Raw genomic sequence first — 16,695 nt, forward strand, 5'->3', positions numbered from 1 at the left:
GTAAAAGACAGAAAGAGTATGGAGCAAACAGAAGCAGAAGATATTAAGAAGAGGTGGCAAGAATACACAGAACTATACAAAAAAGATCTTCATGACCCAGATAACCATGATGGTATCACCTAGAGCCAGACATCCTGGAGTGCGAGGTCAAGTGGGCCTTAGGAAGCATCACTATGAACAAAGCTAGTGGAAGTGATGGAATTTCAGCTGAGTTATTTCAAGTCCTAAAAGATGATGCTGTTAAAGTGGTACACTCAATATGCCAGAAAATTTGGAAAACTCAGCAGTGGCCACAGGACGGGAAAAGGTCAGTTTTCATTCCAATCCCAAAGAAAGGCAATGCCAAAGAATGTTCAAACTAGCACTCAGTTGCACTCATCTCATACGCTAGCAAAATAATGCTCAAAATTCTCCAAGCTAAGCTGAGACAGTACGTGAACTAAGAACTTCCAGATATTCAAGCTGGATTTAGAAAAGGCAGAGGAACCAGAGATCAAATTGTCAACATCTGCTGGATCATCGAAAAAGCAAGAGAGTTCCATAAAAACATCTACTTCTGCCTCATTGACAAAGCTCGAGCCTTTGACTGTGTGGATCACAACAAACTGGAAAATTCTTCAAAAGATGGGAATACCAAATCACCTGACCTGTCTCCTGAGAAATCTGTATGCAGGTCAAGAAGCAACAGTTAGAACTGGACATGGAAAAATGGACTGGTTCCAAATTGGTTAAGGAGTATGTTAAGTCTGTATATTGTCACCCTGCTTATTTAACTTATATGCAGAGAACATCATATGAAATGCTGGGCTGGATGAAGCACAAGCTGGAATCAAGATGCCAGGAGAAATATCAATAACCTCAGATATGCAGATGACACCACCCTTATGGCAGAAAGTAAAAAGGAACTAAAGAGCCTTTTGATGAAAGTGAAAGAGGAGAGTGAAAAAGCTGGCTTAAAACTCAGCATCCAAAAAACGAAGATCACAGCATCCGGTCCTATCACTTCATGGCAAACAGATGGGGAAACAATGGAAACAATGATAGACTTTATTTTGGTGGCTCCAAAATTACTGCATATGTAACTACATCCATGAAATTAAAAGATGCTTGGTTCTTGGAAGAAAAGCTATGACCAACCTAGACAGCATACTAAAAAGTAGAGATATTACTTTGCTGACAAAGGTCTGTCTAGTCAAAGCTATAGTTTTCCAGTAGTCAGGTATGGATGTGAGAGTTGGACCCCAAAGAAAGCTGAACACTGAAGAATTGATGCTTTTGAACTGTGGTGTTAGAGAAGACTACTGACAGTCCCTTGGACTGCAAGGAGATCCAACCAGTCAATCCTAAAGGAAATCAGTCCTGAATATTCATTGGAAGGACTGATGCTGAAGCTCCAATACTTTGGCCACCTGATGCAAAGAACCGACTATTTGAAAAGACCCTGACACTGGGTAAGATGGAAGGCAGGAGGAGAAGGGGACGACAGAGGATGAGATGGTTGGATGGCATCACCTACTCAATGGACATGAGTTTGAGCAAACTCTGGGAGTTGGTAATGGACAGGGAAGCCTGGCAAGTTGCAGTCCATGGGGTCACAAAGAGTCAGACACGACTGAGTGACTGAAATGAACCATCTCTTCCTCTGCCACCCTCTTCTCCTTCTCTCAATCTTTCCCAGAATCAGGGTCTTCTCCAGTGAGTTGGCTCTTCACATCAGGTGGCCTAAGTATTGGAGCTTCAGCTTCAACATCAGTCCTTCCAATTTTTCAGGGTTCACTTCCTTTAGGATGGACTGGTTTGATCTCCTCCTGTCCAAGGGACTCTCATGAGTCTTCCAGCACCATAGTTCGAAAGCATCAATTCAGCTCTCAGCCTTCTTTATGATCCAGCTCTCACATCCGTACATGACTACTGGAAAAACCACAGCTTTGACTATACGGGCCTTTGTTGGCAAGGTGATGTCTCACTTAAACTTATATACTAGCATTTCCATATGTGTACACATTTGTATACAAATATACACACATAAGCTATATGTATACATGCCTATCATACATTTGTATATCATGTATATGATACATAGATAAGTTTTCTCATCTATTAAATGAGACTTGCCTCAGAAGTTCCTTCCAGCTCAAAAATTCTGCAAAGTGTTACTCCACTCCTTTCCCTTTTTTGTTTTTCCTTCCTCCGAGAGAGGGAGTTACCCACAACATAAACACATTCATCACTGTACTTCTACTGCAGCTTGTTGCCAATCTAACTTCCTTACCAAAGACCAATATTAAACTTCAGTTTTGATCCATCTAGCAATTCTGTAAATATTCCCAACCTACCAAATGAGCCACCAAACTACAATTCTAACTTCACATAAACAAGCATGTCCATAGCCCTCAATTTTTAACTATAATTCCCTAGAAACAATGGAAACTAATGTCTCTATTGATTGGGGTGGAGATACATACAAATACACCATTTCAGCTACAGATGCATATATTTTAGTTATAAAGTATTAAAAGCTAACTGATGCAAGACACAAGGCCAAAATTTGTCAAATTCCTTAATGATTAAGATAGGTCATTATAATGTACAGAAATTACATCTGCAAGGCTTTCTCTTGTATATTAATATTTTACCAAACTCTTTTCAAACTAGAGGTTTTCTCCCCTCTTTTATTTAGTATAGAACTGCACTAATATACCAGCCAACAGCCAATTGTAGTTAAATTAATTACAATTAAATGAAGGTAAATTTAGGCTTATTGATCACAAGTATCCCCATTCCAAGTGCTTGTTAGTCACGTGTGACTAGCAGTGGCCATATTACACGGCACAGAAGCAGAATATCTTCATCACTGCAGGAAGTACTGTTGGACAGCACTGGCAGGAATTTTTAGAATGAATAAAACATTCTAAGTGAATCTGATCGGTATAATTTTACAGATTATTAAAGAAATGAGAGCTCTCCACTAAAAGTGGCTCATTTAGTTAAATTGGAAAACAGCCCCCTTTCCCCACTGCTACTTTAAAGACACTGAAATTCTAGAAAAAAATTTTTTTCAATGTATATCCAAGTTCAAAGCCAAACAAGGAAAATCTCCAAGTGCCAGAAACATACAAGAAACTCAAAGTTAATAGCTGTGTGGAAGCTACAGCCAAAGACTACGAGTGAAGGTGTGTGTGTCTGTTCTGAGTCAGGAACAAATTCTAGGCCACACAGAACATGCAATGAGCTGCCTACATAAAGCCTTACAGTAATAAGAGCTATGTGGTTTGTAAAACAGAGCTAGGAAAACTATCTGCTGATACTGGGAGTCAGGAAGTTCCTGCCCAGGAGAGAAGAGAAAGAAGTCAGAAAAAGTGGATGCTCAAGTACTGGACCATTGCAATTGAACAAACAAAAGAAAGTACCCCGAACAACTCTGGAATAGAGATAATGTCTGTAACTTGGTGAAAGAGTGTCTACAAAAAGATTATACTAAAGAATGAAATTTTAAAAGCTTTCCCATGTACATCAGAAATAAGACAACACTACAATCATTCAGTATTATAACAGAGGTTCTAACCAAAGGTAACAAGAAAAGTCATAAATATAAGGGCTGGAAAGAGATGGGGGAAAGTCACGTGCAGAGGGTAGAACTGCCTATATAGAAAAGCCAAGATAATCTACAGAAACATCTATAGAACTAGCAACAAATTTCAGCAGGGTTGCTGGTTATAAAAACAAAATACTAAAATCAAAAATATTTCTATATGCTCAAAATAGTCAATTAGGAAATGTAACAAGTAACATAACATAAACTACTTAAGAATAACACTTTAAAAAATATTTTTATCAGCAAGATCTTTATAGAGAAAATTACAAAACGTGAAAGGACATGAAAGTCAATCTGATGAAAATGTGCTAAAACTGGTTTATGGTGATGTCTGCATAAGTTTACTAAACATCGAAATAATTTTAAGGTCCATTTGGAAAATCAAGTCCAAGAGTAGCCAAGACAACCCTAAAAGAAAACAAGGGTAACTTGTCCTACCACATAGAGACGTATCTCAAAGCTATAATAATTTTGACACTATAGTTTCATCGTAAGTACAAACAGACCAGTGAATAAAGTTGTCCGGAAACAGTTCTGATCACAAAGAAGAACTTGATATATGATAGAAGTGTCGTTAAAACCAGTGAGGAAGACAAGGCCTATTCAGTCAGAGACATTACACATCTAGTTTTCTAAAAAGAAAATAAAAGTTAGATTGTGTCACATGCAAAAAAATTCCAAGTACATTAAGGACTTAGAGTATAAAAAACAAACTATTAAAAGAAGATATAAAAGAACATCTTAAACACTCCCATGTTATTGTATTTTTTTTTAGTGCAAAAGAACACAAATCATAAAGGAAAAGAATGCATACATTTCATCTCAAACAAAAACTTGTATATATGAAAAGATAAAGTAGCAGACTGAGAGAAGTGTGTTTATAACACACATAATCTACCAAAGCAGAGAATTCGGAATACATAAAGACCTATAAAATCAATTAAGAAAAACAGTCCATAAGAAAGAAAAACAAAGGATGAAACTGAAAAGAAAATCTAAACGATTAACATAAAACACCTTCTGCCTCATGCACTTACAATGATGCACAAATTAAAACCACAATAAGATATCAAGCATGCAAAGTTTAAAAACAAACAAATGATAGCAACGACATGCAGAAAAAAGTCTTGTACTTTGGAGAGGAATATGGAAACATATTGAAGAGGTATAAAGTATGATCCATCCATTTGGCTTCTGTTATTTCTAGAAACTTTTGCACCTGGGCACCAAGGATTTACATATAAGGATGTAACAATCTGTATTAATAAAAATTTGAAATAATCTAAAATATCCATTAATGTCAAATAGATAAATAATACTGAGTAGCTGAATAATATAGAAGAGTTACATTCCATGCTATTAAAAAAACTTTTGGCATATGCAGTAAGAAAGTACTTATGAAAAGTTCAAAAATATGAAGTAATACTACTTTTGTTCACAAACATGTAGTAAAAATATAAAGTATAGCCTAATCAGATGTGTTAAAAATTAATGGCAATGGTTCCTTCTGAGGAGGAATCAGGCTGCTTCTGGAGAAAGAAACGGCACTGAAGTGAAAAACGAAGCAGATTGGACAATAATTTAAAAAATTCTTAGTATTCTATTTAACTTAAATAAGTTTCAAAACATCAAACAAAAATAAAATATAGAGGTCTATTCATTCTGAGCTGATGGGTATACAAGTATTCACTGTATTATCCACTGTAATTTAACATTTGAAACACATGCTAGATAAAAGTAACTACTACTTCCCTTCCAATGAAATCTGGAATGATGACTATAAAGAAATTTCATCCCAGAGTTTCTCAGGAATTAGGAAATGATACTTCATTTTATAGAGAAAACTGGGACCCTATTTTTTTGTTTTCCAAGAAACCCAACCATATGATCAGAATCCATGATTCCATGTTGGTTGTAGGGTAAACAGTAGCTAAACCTGGCTATAGTCCAAAACAGGCTCCTCTGTCCATGGAATTCTCCAGGCAAGAATACTGGAGTGGGCAGCCATTCCCTTCTCCAGGGGATCTTCCCAAACTAGGGACAGAACCTGGGTCTCCTTCATTGCAGGCAGATTCTTCACCATCTGAGCCACCAGGTAAGCCCATTTAATAATAAAGTGTGAATTGTCTGGAATGAGCAGTCAGACTTTGTCGGCAAAGTGATGTCTCTGCTTGTGAATATGCTGTCTAGGTTGGTCATAGCTTTTCTTCCAAGGAGCAATGCTTGCTTCCAAGGAGCAGGCATTAAAGACATTTCATGGCTAGAGTCATTATCTGCAGTGATTTTGGAACCCCAAAAAATAAAGTCTGTCACTGTTTCCATTGTTTCCCCATCTATTTGCCATGAAGTGATAGGACCTGATGCCAAGATCTTAGTTTTCTGAATGTTGAGTTTTAAGCAAGCTTTGTCACTCTCCTCTTTCACTTTCATCAAGAAGCTCTTTAGTTCCTTTTTGCTTTCTGCCATAAGGGTGGTATCATCTGCATATCTGAGGTTATTGATATTTCTCCCGGCAATCTTGATTCACTTGTGCTTCATCCAGCCCAGCATTTCACATGATGTACTCTGCATATAAGTTAAATAAGCAGGGTGACAATATACAGCCTTGATGTACTCCTTTCCCAATTTGGAACCAGTCTGTTGTTACATGTCCAGTTCTAACTGTTGCTTCTTGACCTTCATACAGATTTCTCAGGAGGCAGGTCAGGTGGTCTGGTATTCCCATCTCTTTCAGAATTTTCCACAGTTTGTTGTGATCTACACAGTCAAAGGCTTTGGCATAATCATTAAAGCAGAAGTAGATGTTTTTCTGGAATTCTCTTGCTTTTTCAATAATCCAACAGATGTTGGCAATTTGATCTCTGGTTCCTCTGCCTTTTCTAAATCCAGCTTGAACATCTGGAAGTTCACAGTTCACATCCTGTTGAAGCCTACCTTGGAGAATTTTGAGCATTACTTTACTAGCGTGTGAGATGAGTGCATTTGTGCAGTAGTTTGAGCATTCTTTGGCATTGCCTTTCTTTGAGACTGGAATGAAAACTGACCTTTTCCAGTCGTGTGGCCACTGCTGAGTTTTCCAAATTTGCTGGCATATTGAGTGCAGCACTTTAACAGCATCATCTCTTAGGATCTGAAATAACTCATCTGGAATTCCATCACCTCCACTAGCTTTGTTCTTGATTACTTTGCCAAGAAAGGCCCATCTAATCAAAGGTATGGTTTTTCCAGTTATCATGTACGGATATGAGAGTTGGGCCATAAAGAAAGCTGAGTGCTGAAGAATTGATGCTTTTGAACTGTGAAGTTGGAAAAGACTCTTGAGAGTCCCTTGGACTGCAAGGAGATCCAACCAGTCCATCCTAAAGGAAATCAACACTGAATATTCATTGGAGGGCCTGATACTGAAGCTGAGCCACCAACACTTTGACCACCTGATGCAAAGAACTGGCTCCATGGAAAAGACCCTGATGCTGGGAAAGATTGAAAGCAGGAGGAGGAGGGGACGACAGAGGATGAGATGGTTAGATGGCATCACCGACTCAATGGACATGAGTTTGAACAAGCTCTGGGAGTTGGTGATGGACAGGGAAGCCTGGCGTGATGCAGTCTTCACCGTCGCAAAGAGTCAGACACGACTGAGTGACTGAACTGAGCAGTCAGACTAATTGAGTTCATTTCTGTCACAAAGTATATAAAAGACTAAATAAAGAGTGTTGACTACATTTTAATAACTCATTCTATGCAGCTTTTGTCTTTATTCCATTTTCAAAGCTCTCAGCAGAGCACACATACCAATGGCGTTGTTCAGAATATATTCCTCTCGGAATAAATCTTGAAGCATTTTCTGGTTTGTATTTCTAGCTTCTGAGAGTGCTAAAATATGAGAAAAGAAAAAAGGATTACAAATATAAAAAAGTGTTTTCCAGTCAATATAGTCAGGTAAATTTAAAACACTGTGATAGAAAGTACCAAGGGGAAAGTCTAGAATGGTTTCTTAAGCTTCTGAAGTCACCCATGCCACAGACATATTATAGTCAGCCCCAAATCCATAGTCTAATGTCAAAACTTCAAGGCAAAAATTCTTATTTAGAACAACTTACAAGGTGTTATAAATTATAAGTTATATATTGGTACCAAATGCATATAATTTTGGCTATTTTCTATGGCACCTGAATAAACATTTGCTGGATATATGTTTTCTTTGGCAACATATCTTAACACAAATACATTATACAGGGAATTCCCTGAAGTCCAGTGGTTAGGACTCCACACTTGCACTGCAAGGGGCACAGTCCCTGGTGGTGGAACTAAGATCCCACAAGCTGTGCAGCACGGCCAAAAATAAAGTACATTATACGTGTACACACAAAGAAATAAATGCACACATAGAGTTCTGTATATTCTAACTAGTTAAATACTTCCTCCATATTCATTTCACGGAACATTTGTTGAGCATCTATGCCGGGAGCCAGCTCACGAGATCCTACCCATGACAAGGTCATGAGAGAGAAAACCTGACGGGCAAGGCGGATCAGGTTTTCAAGGATTCCGAAAAGGCTAGCTCACGAGATCCCACCCATGACAAGGTCATGGGGAGAAAGCCTGACGGGCAAGACGGATCAGGTTTTCAGGGATTCTGAAAAGCTGCCCCAAAGCTGACCCCGGCGCTCACCTTAAAGATGGTATCTGTTCTTCTGATGCTTGCTTTAATAGACTACTCCCTAATTTCTGTAACATAGGCAGAAGGCCTTCCCAGATTTCTTTCCAAATAAGAATCAATTTAGAACTTTAATCTATAAGTTTTTTGGGTGGTGGTATTTTATGAGATTATTTAGGGTGAAAGGAGTGTTTTAATTTAAGCTCCTTTGCTGGTAGTTTGTCAGCCAAATGCATTTATGCGCTTGGTACTAATATGCATGATTGCTTATAATATCCTAATCATAAAATAGCGTAAAGAACCTGATTATATAAAAGCCCTAATAGACACAGAGCCTTTTTAAGGGGTAAAGGAGTCCTATTAGAAAACAAGAAAAATTATTCTATAGGTGGTTATTGGGTTGAGATTTGCTTGCTGTGTTTTGCTTGCTGTGTTTTGCTTGCTGTGTTTTTGCTTTTAATGTGCTAAGGTTGTGTTATAGAAACCATTGTTAATATAGTTAAAGATCTAGAGAAACAAGGACTTAGCCCTAGTGTGGTAACAATGAGATGGTTGTTAATCGTCAGCCAGGAGTGCTAGGCAGAAGCTGCCTCACCAAAGTCGCAGAGTCAGTATGGGGTAAACTTCTTAGATAAATGCAACTGACAACTTTTGCAGAAGGATTAATTTTTGTATTAACAAGGATATAATTCTACTCTGTACTATTTCCCTATGAGACTGCTACCTTTCAGTTAAGGTCACCATAGAAACAGAAAATAGGTTTACATTCACCTGACCTGCATAAAATGTTAATAGGCCCCACGGCCAGAAGATAATGTACAAGACCCTCATAAACAAAGAAGTATGCAGAAAACACCCTGGTTTCGTGAAGGACAAGCTGACGTAATGTTAAGCTATCTTCCCCTTAGAAATGTACTAACTTAGGGTATAAAAGCTATGGTAAAAAATAAAGCATTGCCAGACTCTTCCAGACTCTCTGCACCCCCATCTGGTCATTCTCTCTCTCTCTCTCTCTCTCTCTCTCTCTTTCTCTCAGACTTGGCCCTATCAAGGCTGGTCTCACATGTCTTCTATCTCTCGCCGACGCCGTTCATCCTGAGGGTGTCCCCTGGATCCTGCCGAGGCTGGACCCCGGCACATCTACTAGGTACCATACGCTATTTTCAGTGTTGTTATAAGACAGCTGCCTGGAGTTCAGACTAGTAAAACAGACAATTAAAATATACTCCCTTTGCTATGCCCACTCTAAGGTTAGGATGCGACAGGAATGGAAGCAGAAGAGATATGATTAAAAGAAGGCTTTCCAGAAGAGAGACATCTGAGCCAAATGTGAACAATAGGTAAGGGTTTCCTAGAAAATGATGGCAGTGGGGGGTTGGGGGCTCTGAGTAGACAAAGGAGTACCTACAAAGGCAAGCAGGCAAGAAAGAATAAAATCAAGAAATAAGTAAAGAAAAAGAAGTAGTTTTAAAAGACTAAAGGAGAATGGTAAAAGGTGAGGCTCAAGAGGTAAATAAGATAGTAATATTCTTATTATATTTTCATGGATATTAATAAATAAGGACGTTAAAATCAAATGGTTTCATTTCTGTTGCAATTTTCTATTATCCAGTGTTCACATCCATTACACTCTCACTATAGTCAATGTCAAAACTGCCATCAAAACTCTCTTCCACATACTACCAAGTGCATATGCTTTTCCAGTCTTTAAGTCCTATGAAAATTACCTGCTGCTGCTGCTGCTGCTAAGTTGCTTCAGCCGTGTCCGACTCTGTGCGACCCCATAGACGGCAGCCCACCAGGCTCCTCTGTTCCTGGGACCCTCCAGGCAAGAACACTGGAGTGGGTTGCCACTTCCTTCTCCAAAGCATGCATGCATGCTAAGTCGCTTCAGTCATGTCTGACTCTGTGCGGCCCTATGGACAGCAGCCCACCAGGCTCTTCTGTCCACAGGATTCTCTAGGCAAGAATACTGCAGTGGGTTGCCATTTTCTTCTCCATGAAAATTACCTACTAAAATATAAACTAAATATATATACATGTTTCTTCTTTTATGGGAAAGAGCTACATAAAAATTGGTGACTATTAGATTTTTAGACAAACTTCAGAACTGATACAGCTTCCTTCAAAATGTTCCAACCAAATAGTGACTTCTTTTCCTGTTTTTTTTTTGTTTTTTTTAAATGATTGGGAACTCCCTGGTGGTTCAGTGATTAGGAGTCAGAGTTCACTGTCATGGCCCAGGTCCAACCCCTGGTCAGGGAACTACCCACACGCCATGCAGTGCAGCCAAATTAATTACTTACTTGATCATTAAAAGTGAAATTAAAAAGATAAAAATTTTAAAAAAGGTTTGATTTGAGCCTCATTCTGAGGCTTTCACTGATAAAATCCCTAAAGCTCTTACCTATTATCTTTTTTCATTTCTTACCAATTCTAAAAGAAAAGGAGTGCAAATTGTATTGCTGGTGAAATAAATCTCTTTTACCTCAGAAATCCTCTGAGGCTGCCTTCTAATCTTATTCTAATCAATTATTAACAGTTCCATATAAATTAAATGACATTTTAGTAATATCATTTAAAAATTTTTTTCAGAATGCTCACTGTCTTGGACTATAATGTTTAAAGACACTACATTTCTTGGAATTGAAATCTGTTACTTAATACATGTAAATGAGAATAATTCTAGAATTTGTAAATGTATTTCCAAACAGCAATATAAAGTTGAAATTCATGGGCAAAAATAGAAGGTGCTAAAATCAGCACTCTGCTCATTTGTAAACCAACAGGATCAAAGGCCCAACTCTAGAGCAAAAGTTAATTCTAGGCTGAAGAACAGGGTTTTAAAAATGCTTCAGTCGTAGCAAAACAATAAATTCAAAAACAATCCAGTTAACAAGTCAGTCTAGGACTTCTCTGATGGCTCAGACAGTAAAGAATCTGCTTACCGTGTAGGAGAGACCTGGGTTCTCTCCCAGGGTCAGGAAGATCCCCTGGAGAAAGGAATGGCTACCCACTCCAGTATTCTTGCCTGGAGAACTCTACAGACAGAGGAGCCTGGTGGGCTACAGTCCATAGGATCACAAAGAGTCAGACATGACTGAGCAACTCACACTTTCACTATGCAAAGGACATCAGTTTGATCTCTGGCCTGGGAAGATCCCACATGCGGTGGGACAACTAAGCCAGTGTGCCGCAACTACTGAGGCACAAGAACTACTCTAGAGCCCAAGAACCACAGTTTCTGAGCCCATGTGCAGCAACTACTGAAGCCGCATGCCCTAGCGCTCATGCTCTGCAATGAGAAGCCACCGCAAGAAGCCCCAGCACCACAATTGGAGAGCAGCCCCTGCTCACGGCAGCTAGAGAAAGCCCACAGCAACAAAGACCCAGCACAGCCAAAACTGAATTTTTTTAAAACAGTCTAAGCAGCTGAAAATTTTAAAGTGAGGTTTTAAGATTCAGTTCCTTTAATAGATATTTGAAATTATGTCCTGAATCAAGCTTGTTTCTTTCTATTACAAATGTAATGGTTTACATAAAATAATAAATTTGGTAAACAGAAGAACCCTAACATCATCTTAACACAATACAAAAAAATCAAATATAAAAAAATAAAACACTAAAAAAAAAAAAAACAATCCCAGGAGCCTACAAACTCAACATTTCTTCTCTCTTGTCTTTAATTGTTAAATGTGTACAGACTGACCTAAATAATTAGCAAGATAAGGAAAATTAACCTTTTTGTCTACCTCAACATGTGTATTTAAACATAAAAACATTGATAATATAAATAGGATAAATACTATAATTAAGTGCATCCTTGCTTTGGGATCATGAACAGTGGGAAAGCACAAAGTCATAGATATATATAAGAGTATGTTATATCTGGAGAATGGCAAGTACTCAACATAGCCAGATTGTCAGGCCTATGAGTGTTTAGGGAGAGGAAGCTGAGTTACAACCAGGAAGCATTTCTGGCAAACTGCCTAAAGAAAGGGCTTCCCAGGTGGCTCAGTGGTTAAGAATCTGCCTTTCAATGCAGGAGATGTGGGTTCAGTCCCTGGGTTGGGAAGATCCCCTGAAGGAGGGAACAGCAATCCAATCTAGTGTTCTTGTCTGGAGAATCCCATGGACAGAGGAGCCTGGTGAGCTACAGTCCATGGGGTCACAAAGAGTCAGACACGACTGAGCGACGGAGCACGCTTGCATGCATCCCTGTGATAAACTGGGCTGCTTAATAAGAGCTATTCAAAAATAAAAAGTGAATTCACAGACCAAAAACTAGACATTTTGTTCAAGATGATTCAGGGGAAATAAAGTATTTAGGTGAAAGGGAGAAACGTTTTTACCTCTGATATCACCTCCAGCACAGAAAGCCTTTTCACCAGCTCCCTTTATGACGATCAGGAAAGTTTCTGGATCTTGTTCCCACTTCTAGTCAAATGTAAAAGATGGTATAAGCATATTATAAACACAAACTCATGACCTGTGGCTGATTCATATTGAGGTTTGACAGAAAACAAAAAATTCTGTAAAGCAATTATCCTTCAATAAAAAAAAATTTTTTAAATGAATGATATATATCCATATACACATAAACACATGTGTATATATAGACATATATGAATATATACAAAGCATAAGCTTTATAAAGCATATCCAGAAGAATGGATTCTAACTTCATTTTTTTTTCTGATATAAATTAAAGGCTATTCCAAAGTTGCTAAATGAGTACATTTTGTGATCCATATTTGATAATGACAATTTTGATACCAAGGTGAAAAAAATATGGGCCTAATAATATTATGTTACATAAGCTTATAAATCTGATAAACAAATCAGCCCAGAGATTGCAGATAAACAGCAGTAATCTTTCTACTGTGGTGATAAAGGCTCTGTCCTACTGACAAATCTGTAAATTAACAGAGTGGAAACACTTCTCCTGATCAAATCTGGAAGTGTTTTGGGGTTGGTAAGGACAGCTAATAAATAAGCAGGATGAAAGAATCAAGACCTAATGGATACTGAAAAGGCTAGAACAATGGACTAAATAAAAAATTAGTTTACCAGAGTCAGAAGAATTAACCGGGGTTCCATGAGTTCTACACTAGAGAATGAAAGTATACAAGATAAAGAAGAGATGTACCTGGGAAGAGGTGGTTGTCCAACAGGTTAACACAATACTGGATCACATTAATAGAAATATGGTATTCTAACATGGAAGTTTCTACCTTTCTTCCACTTTAACCTGGAACACCTGATTTATTCCTCTATATCACAGTTAAGTACATATTATAAGGTGGCCCAAACAGATAAAGAAGAATGGAAGAGACTCATCAAATGAAGAATTAACGAACTGGTGAGCAGGGGAGAACTCATCTTTAACCCCTATGTGGCCAAGTGTATCAGGTATACTATTTCACTTCATCTTTACAATAACTCTATGAATTACCATCCCTGTTTCACAGCTGAGGAAAATGGAACACAGAATAATATTCTCAATCTATACAGTTAATAAATAGAAATTCAAAATTTCAAACCCAGGTAGTGTGACTAAGTCATGTTTTTCCACTACACCATGCAGTTTTCTTAGAATAGGAAAGCTTAAGGCCTTCTCCAAGAAAAGGCTGGACAAGCACTTCAAAAACTGTCATCTTCCCACCAAAAAAGTTGTCATATAGAAGCAGACTATATGTGTATACTCATGACCCAAGAGGCAGAACCAATATTACTGGTCAAAAGGCTGGAAAAATGAAGAGCGGCAGAATGTAAGAAAAAACTTGTGTGTGCTTAGTCACTCAGTCGTGTCTCTTTGCGACCCCATGGAATGTAGCCCACCAGGCTCCTCTGTCCATGGGGATGCTCCCGGCAAGAATACTGGAGTGGGTTGCCATGCCCTCCTCCAGGGCATCTTCCCAGCCCAGGGATCGAACCCAGGTCTTCTGCATTGCAGGCAGATTCTTTACTGTCTGAGCCACCAGAACTTGGAGCCATGTAAGTGGAAGAGAATGTCTCATGCAGCAATGAACTCTCGTCACTAGGGATGTGCCAGAACAATCACTAAGGAAAGAATTGAGGGCTCCAGAAACAATGGGGCTTGGGCACTGCGCCCATACACCAAGTGACTCTGTGCGAGGAAACACTAGGAAAGGTCTATAAAGACACACTTTTAAAACGATCCACATGACTGCTTGAAGAAAACGACAAACCTTTAGCTGTGCGTAAATCTGCCGAATCATATTAAGAGTCAGTGTATTCAGAAACCTTGGTCTGTTCAGTGTTATCACTCCTGCACAACCTTTTCTTTCCAACAGGACTTCTGCTGCTGCATCTGTGTGATTAGACATTTTCTGTGTAAACAAAAGAATAACTTTAGGATAAAATTCATTAAGCTTTTGTCACGCGTCAACATCAAAACACACATTAAATGAAAATCTTTCACACAACGTTAAGAGCAGCTAATCAAACGGACAACTTGGTACATCTGACAAAGCGTCCTAAAATTATTTACACAGTGTAGATAAACAATTCCAAAGCAAACAACATATACCTCTTAAATCTCTTAATTTTTATTTGAGTAAACTTAGTGAATTGATTAGAACCCAGTCCTACAATTTCTTAGACTATGAAATACTCTTAACCCTTTATTACTGTATACCAAGCAATATGTTAGGTACTTGGAAATCAAAGATGAATATAGAGGGCAAGTAATTCTGACTATAGTAGCTAACAACAACTTAGAAAAAAGAAAAAACAATGATATTTGAGCTGGACCTTGATGTACCCTAAGAAAAAAAGAAGTGAAAATCCTGGAGAGTAGCACATGCTAAAACATGAACAATGATTATCTGGAAATATTAAGTTGTTAAACAGGGGTGGAATAAAGGCTGACTGAGAAAATGACAGGAAAGTAGGCAGAAAAAGTGCTTTAAGGCCAGATAATAAAATGAGATTACAAGATCATATACAGAAGTAGTGAAGAACATGCCTATACAGAAGGTCGTAGGGCCTCACCCAGGCTTCCCAGGCAGTTCAGTGGTAAAGAATCCATCTGCCAACACAGGAGACTCAGGTTCGATCCCTGGATTGGGACGATCCCCTGGAGGAGGAAATGGCAACCCACTCCAGTATTCTTGCCTGGGAAATCCCAGGGACAGAGGAGCCTGGTGGGCTATGTATAGTCCATGGGGTCATAAAGAGTCAGGCACGACCGAGCGACTAAACAACAAGAAGGGCCTCACACACCACGCTGAGTGAGGCAAGTGCCACATCTTGGGGTGGCGCATTTTGCTCCCCTTCAATACTCACTGGTTCTACTTCCTTGATTAAACCCTTACTCAGACAAAAAAACAGATGATAGACCAAAAGAGTTGCAGTTTTCAGATACCTACATCATTCTAAATTTTAAAGTAATACAGATAAAAGTTTTCATATTATACAACATGCTACATACAAGTATTAATAAATTTTCATCTCTCCACACTAAATTTCTTTACTTAAAACAAGTCAGACTTGCCAGTCCAAAAAAAAAAAAAAGTTTCACTGAACAACAACATAAATTACCGCCTAATATCAGAGACAATCTTAAGACTACTATTTGGTTCTAGCTCAGAGATGCTGAGACTGAAAAGATGCACCTTCTGACCTTCTAACAAGACAAAAGGGGGAAGAGACTGCAAATTAATGGCTTTTGATGAACTCAATCAGATACAGGAGGTCAGAGGGCAAACAGTCCCATAATAAAGTCTGGAGACAGAGGTGTCTTCAGGGAGGTGTGCTGCTGCCAAGTCTCTCCAGGCGTGGCCGACTCTGTGAGACCCCATAAACGGCAGCCCACCAGGCTCCCCCGTCCCTGGGATTCTCCAGGCAAGAACACTGGAGTGGGTTGCCATTTCTTTCTCCAATGCATGAAAGTGAAAAGTGAAAGTGAAGTCGCTCAGTCGTGTCCGACTCTTTGAGACCCCATGGACTGCAGCCTACCAGGCTCCCCCGTCCATGGGAGTTTCCAGGCAAGAGTACTGGAGTGGGGTGCCATTGCCTTCTCCGTCAGGGAGGTGCAGGACCAGTATATTTGCTTACCTCAGGCAGAAGCCCTAAGGAAGATTAACTAGAATGTTTAATGACTTGCTAGAGGGCAAGTCACTGACTCAATGGACATGAGTTTGAGCAAGCTCCAGGAGCTGGTGATGGACAGGGAACCCTGCATGCTGCAGTCCACGGGGTTGCAAAGAGTTGGATACAACTGAGCAACTGAGCTGAACTGAGAGGTCAGTGTGGGCAAACTGATAGTATGAAGTTCCTGGGGGGATGGCGGGGGCAGGGGGGGGGGGGAGTGGTCACATTCATGGGGGAGCTCCTACTCTTGCCGGCTCTTCCTCCTGGAAACCAATCAGGTTCTCCCAGGGAAGACTGGAGAAAGCTCCCCTGTGTGGGGGTGGCT

General features: G+C 39.2%; 1 protein-coding gene across 3 annotated transcripts in view; it reads right to left on the reverse strand.

The window, feature by feature from the left end:
* The window catches only part of HIBCH (3-hydroxyisobutyryl-CoA hydrolase), a 107,927-nt gene that overhangs the window by 68,298 nt on the left and 22,934 nt on the right, over positions 1-16,695 (reverse strand). For all 3 annotated transcript variants that reach the window (XM_043487855.1, XM_043487853.1, XM_043487854.1), the window contains 3 exons: positions 14,465-14,605; positions 12,605-12,689; positions 7,388-7,468 (listed from right to left, as the gene is read on the reverse strand). In XM_043487855.1, coding sequence (XP_043343790.1) covers positions 7,388-7,468; positions 12,605-12,689; positions 14,465-14,605 — 307 coding nt within the window. The remainder of the gene's footprint in view (positions 1-7,387; positions 7,469-12,604; positions 12,690-14,464; positions 14,606-16,695) is intronic.

The sequence above is a fragment of the Cervus canadensis genome, chromosome 15 (genome assembly GCF_019320065.1).
Source record: "Cervus canadensis isolate Bull #8, Minnesota chromosome 15, ASM1932006v1, whole genome shotgun sequence".
NCBI lineage: Eukaryota > Metazoa > Chordata > Mammalia > Artiodactyla > Cervidae > Cervus > Cervus canadensis.